Source organism: Nicotiana sylvestris, chromosome 6 (assembly GCF_000393655.2).
Source record: "Nicotiana sylvestris chromosome 6, ASM39365v2, whole genome shotgun sequence".
Taxonomy (NCBI): Eukaryota; Viridiplantae; Streptophyta; class Magnoliopsida; order Solanales; family Solanaceae; genus Nicotiana; species Nicotiana sylvestris.
The window spans coordinates 70,372,471-70,378,534 of NC_091062.1; the positions used below are offsets into that span (position 1 = coordinate 70,372,471).

A 6,064-nucleotide genomic window follows, 5' to 3' on the forward strand; every position below is an offset into this window, starting at 1 on the left:
GTGTTGGCCAGTTAAGAATTCACATATCCAGAAGATGAAAGTAGCCGAGATGAGGATGTTGAGATGGATGTGCGGGCATACTAAACTGGATAAGATAAGGAATGAAGATATTCGAGAGAAAGTGGGCGTTGCTCCCGTGGACGACAAGATGCGGGAAGCGAGGCTTAGGTGGTTTGGACACGTGCGGAGGAGAACCATAGATTCCCCGGTTAGGAGGTGCGAGCGGTTGGCTTTGGCAGGTATGAGAAGAGGTAGAGGGCGGCCTAAGAAGAATTGGGGCGAGGTGATCAGGCAAGACATGACGCAACTCCAAATTTCCGAGGACATGACTCTTGATAGGAACGTGTGGAGGTCGAGCATTAGGGTTGTAGGCTAGGGGGTAGTTCATAGTTTCTCCCTCTTTGTACCGAGTAGTCTGATAGAGTTTTGCCTATGTCTGGTAGCGGTCTATGTTGTGTTCACACTATTTTGTTGTTTTGCATATGATTGTATTATTGCACTCCCTTTCACTTATTTGGTGTATTTTAAGACATTATTACTTCTCTTGCTTCTTTTGTTGTTACAGATCTCTTCTTTCGTTTCTTTTCTGAAATTATTATCTCTTCTGTTGAGCCGAGGGTCTCCCGAAAACAGTCTCTCTACCCTTCCGGGGTAGGTGTAAGGTCCGCGTACATCCTACCCTCCCCAGACCCCACTAGTGGGATTATACTGGGTATGTTGTTGTTGTTGTTGTACCTCCTACCTCCCACCAGCATAAGTATCAGTAGGGGTGTCAAAACCATTCTAAAAACCGACCGAACCTAACTGTACTGATTATTAGGTTTTTTGAGTAAAAGCGTAGGTTCCAATATAAATTTATAACCTTATTAAAATTAGAGTAGGTTTTTTAATATAATAAAGAATAGCGCAAAAAATACTGAACCGTACCAAATAAATTTATATGTATAAAATATACTTTATATGTTAAGTTCATTAATATTTTAGACTTGAACCTTGGGCCTTGGGGTAGATTCAGATGGAACAACTATAAGATACCCAACCTACCCTACAACTATTAAAACAAAGGTATTATACATTATTTAAGCTTTTCCCAGCGGCAATTGTCGGCAAAAAGCAAAGATATCTTCTTTCTGTTTCTCCTCCTTTTTTAGATTCTTTTCCATTGATTTGTGAACTATTCCGATGATTCATCCTAATAAAAACAAACATTCAATAGTTTGGTCATAATCAATTATTACGATTTGCTAGAATTTTTCCCCATAGAATTTACATGCTTGAATTTGCAATGTACTTGTTATATTACTTCTTAGCTTTATTAATGATAATTAGATTGAAGTTCGAAAGGGAAAAGGAATGACGCTTGGTAAGTTCTATTTTCACTAGCATGTTTGGTCATATGCTCACGTGTAACTATTTGTAAGGATAGAATCACTGTTGTATGTGCAAAAACTTTGATAAATTGCCCAAGAACATATGATAGCAAACTGCTTCTAGTATAAAAAAAATCTTTGAGTTTAGTGGCACAATTTATATGGAATTCTCCATATTTTGTGGAGAAATATATACTTCATGCGTTATATTAAAGCTTATTATTATTTAATATAATGAATTAGATATTCGTAGGACTCTTAGATGACACTATAAAAAAGGTACCGATATCGAAGAGAAACAGATATGATTGGTACGGATTTGAGAAGTTTAATTTTCGTTATGCATAATAGAGTAACCAAAAAAATGGTATGATATAATTTTTAAAAAATAACTGCCCGGACTGTACCATTGACACCCCTGAGGTGACTTTGTCTACCAAGGCCTAGACAGTTACACAAAGGCTCCCCTTCACCAAGGCCTAGACGGATTGGAAGAAATAACCTAGTAATCCACTGGTATTTGAACCTGAGACCTCATGGTTCTCCACCCACTTCATTGACTATTACGTTACACCTTTGGATGCCTAATTAACTCCAGAATTTTATTTTTTATTTCTTTTATGAAGTTAAACTCCGGAAATGTTTTACCTAGAGTATAATTTGATTTGTCATAAAATCATTTATCTCTAAGCAGTACTTAAAGTCCCAGCTCTAGGGACTACATGTCCAAAAAACCGTGTTTTCAGTAAATAAAAAACTTATTTATATAGTAGCTCAAAGACATTTCACTCGTTAATATTGTACAGACAGATGTTTAATCTAAATGCTATAGCACGGATAATAAGCTAGATGTCAGTTAAAAAGATCCATACAAAATAAAAATGAATGCAATGTTTTCCAACAACGTTATTAAACCTTTCAATTTTCCCCTTTGTAATTACAACCACTCTTCTTTATCAAAAAAATTACAACCACTCCCTTATCCCAATTTATTATTAAGCTATTTGATAAAGTATGATATGAGAATACCCTGGCTTATGATCTGAGAATACCCTGGCCATTGCAATTTGCTTCACATCCTTAAACACTTCACTCCACTCAGTAAAGATAAAAAACCTTTCAATTATACAGGCTTGATCCTCCCCTCTTGACCATGTGAATTGTGCTCCCCGTAAAGCATGGTCAATAACAGTAGCTTTAGTACATGAGTTAGTATTATTTGTGTATTTACGTATTCCTTGACTTCGATGATTACTTGTTGTGCTTTCGTTTCGGCTTTCTGATCGCAGTACTTAGTTTTAGTTTTGTATTTTTGCTTCAGTTTTCTAATTGGTATGCTTGTTCCTGCTCTTCCTTTTACTTTTCTTTAGCCGAGGGTCTACCAGAAATAGCCTCTCTGCCTTCTTGAAGGTAAGGGAAAGGTCTGAGTACACACTACCCTCCCCAGACCCCACTTGTGGGATTACACTGGTTTTTTGTTGTTGTTATTGCTATTTGATAAAGTATGTTGTTATGGATTCACTTGTGGCAAGGAAGACCTTTGATAAGAAAGATCTTTGATTTTTCGACTTGTTATAAAGGAAAATCTTTTGAATTTATTTAAAATTTTAACTTTAAATTCCTTATGGCCTTTAAATGGACAATTTTTAGTATGGAAAAACCCCTGATTTTTTGTTTGTGATCATGTAATTTCACTTTAGAGTTTCGAGTTCCTTATAACTTATAAGCTCTATAAAAAGGCCGTTGTTGTTACAATCTACAAGCAAAGATCAACAATTCCCACCCCATTCCTATTCTTCTCTCTCATAATACCATAATTAATAACCCGCCTTACCTATCTCTCTAGCCTTTCCTGTCTATTTAGTTTCCTGTAGGCATGTAATATCAACTCTCCTTTTTAGGGTATCCACTAATTCCATCGGCTTGCCTGTCAAAGCACCAAAATTTAACTAAGTACCAGCACCTAATGGGGATTAGAACACGTGACCTCGCTCAAGGCTTGAAACCACTTGACCACCTTTACAAAGAGAGAGTATACCTATATAGCCTCTAAATTCTAATGAGCAAGAACTACTGATCAAAAAAAAATTCTAATGAGCTAGAACTACATTGAAGTCAATTCTTTAATGATACATCAGAAGAACCAAACATGTATGTCCCTCTAAGGTAAACTCTGTAAATATTCAAGCTGACAACATGATGAGCCAAAAGATACAACAACAATTACGTCTCAATCCCAAGCTAGTTGGGGTTGACTATATAAATCCACTCAATCCATTTCACTCCTTTTGGACCGATTTCATTCCAATACTGAATGCTCCATTAACCAAAAGATAAGTAAATAAATAAAATTATGATGCCGCATGGTAGGAAACAACACAAAGATCCTTCCTTTCTCCATTACATAACAACCCAAGTACTGTTTTACGAAAACTTCAAAACCCAGAAACTCTTTTCATCCCTTTTTGGACAAGTATACAACCGTTTTTTCACATAACTAGACACCCTTCAGTATGGAACTTTTTGATTGATATACATTCTGATGTCTTTTGGGGGAGGATCCGTTACTATAAACTGTAAGCAAAAGAAAACTATACTAGGAGACCTACCCTGAACAGGATCAGCACCCAGATATAGTAGCATTACAACCACAACAAGATACAACTCAACAGAACCATGGAATATTTCACACTATATGCTAATTGGACAGGACAATGACTGATGTATCATTTATCTATCTCTAGACTACCTTTTTGCAATTCATTTTGCAAAACATGGCATAGGTTGTTTAAAAAGGACTAGAGTTATCCATCTTGGACAGGACAAAGATATAGGTCTAGGACAACAGCTTTATCTAATGCCACATTCAACATTGTCTTTCAAAATCCTACTGGTATGATTGAAGTTCATTTGCAGCTTATGTAGCTTCTATTTGAGATACACAAGATAGCTTTTTTAAAGATTACACCTGCTACCGTAAGTCCATAACTATGGAAATTTACACTTGCATTGAATACAATAGAGAGAATAGAATACACATATGCAAGAACAAAAATTTCAACTTGCTAGAATTTAACCCTTGATAAGCTCCAAGAAAAGTGCCAACTTGCTAGAATTTTTTAACTCCTTGAAACCTCAAAATGATATTAGAGTCTCCCCCATCGCCAATTTAATATCTAATATTACTTAGCCAAATGCAGGCAGCTTAAAACCATCAAACAATCTAGAAATCAAAAACTAAAATTACAACGTTCCAAACAGACTCATCATCAGAATAATTAAAACCCACATTCAGGTGGGGGAAGGAGTAGCAAACCTGTTGCTTAATGGTGGCTTCAGCAGCTTCAACTGCTTTCAAAACCTGAAACAACCCGTCATTGTTCTTTGGAACATTATTTGAATCATTCAAATTCAATCCCACAAGTTTAGGCACCAAAGTGTCTCCTCCATTTTCCATATCTCTCTCACTCTCTTTCTCCTCCCTCAACCTTCAACACTTATCTTCTTCACTATCAAAAAATCTCTATCAGAAAATGGTATAATAAGAACAACATAATCCATACAATTTTCACCCATGTATATTTACAACCCTATTCCCTATAATTTCAAGAAAATAACATAAATGAAACAAAACCCCAATACCCATATAAAATAAGTTAATAATATATTAGGAAACAAAAAGTACCTCAGTTCCCTATTGAATACATCGAAGTAGGGGAAAATAAAGCTGATAATAATGGGGGAATAGGTAAATAGATACAGGAAAAGTAGAAGAAGAGAAGACGAAGACTTGGATGGTGGTTCGGTGGAGGGTGGGGTGATAGTAATGTGATTGGGGGGGGGGGAGGGGGCGAAGCACGCGGGGTTTATCTGTCTTTCGGCCTTTTCTGTCGTCTTCTTTGTTTCTTTTGGATTCTTGCCCGAAACGAAGTTAACTCAGAATTTCCGCCTACTTGCTACGTATTATTTTTTTCTTTTTATTTATACTACTTTTATTATTGTATTAGTATCGTGATTTTTTCTTCTTTTATTTTCTTTTTCTTTTTCGCGAGAATACTACAGCGTAGGGGTAGCTGTTATAATTATGACGAGATTTTATTAAGCAGACAACTTTTATTATTTATTTGTTTTATTTGTTTGTTGGGTTACTTTTTTAATGTGTGAATTGCAAATTTGGTCCTTGAAGCTTAACAGTGTACTTATACTTGGTCATTTGATATTTTCATATTGAAAAATGTACACTTAGGTCGTCTGAATCTTAATAATTCAGATTTCAGACACTAAATGCATTTATTTTTTAAATCTTAATCATTAAGTGTGTTATTTTTTTTTCACTTAATAAATCTGAATAGGTCTGTATGATTAAAATCTATAATAGACACTTAATTTTATTAACATGCTATTATCCATATTTATTATTAATTGTCGTCACCGCCTACTATTATCAACTACCATCATGCTACCACCCCCACCATACTCAACCATCATCATCATCACACTACCATCATTCCCAATCATAGACGCCATCACTATTGACTATCACCACCCACCATCCCCACCACTCTCAGCACTATCATTCTCAACCACAATCAACACTCATTCATCTCAACTACCACAACTAACCATCTAATAACCATCAACAGCAACAGTTGGCACTACTCATCATTATAACCTACCAACACCCATCACCACCT

General features: G+C 35.8%; 1 protein-coding gene across 5 annotated transcripts in view; it reads right to left on the bottom strand.

Moving 5' to 3' along the window:
* Window positions 1-5,222, bottom strand: part of LOC104232558 (uncharacterized) — a 32,963-nt gene extending 27,741 nt beyond the window's left edge. For 3 of the 5 annotated variants that reach the window (XM_009785791.2, XM_009785790.2, XM_009785787.2), the window contains exons 1-2: window positions 5,056-5,222; window positions 4,687-4,879 (exon numbers count right to left, since the gene is read on the bottom strand). In XM_009785791.2, coding sequence (XP_009784093.1) covers window positions 4,687-4,827 — 141 coding nt within the window. In that variant the 5' untranslated portion in view covers window positions 4,828-4,879; window positions 5,056-5,222. Of the gene's footprint in view, window positions 1-4,686; window positions 4,894-5,055 lie in introns of all 5 variants that reach the window. The other 2 variants (XM_009785788.2, XM_009785789.2) reach the window with 2 other exon arrangements.
* Window positions 5,223-6,064: the final 842 nt, after the last annotated feature.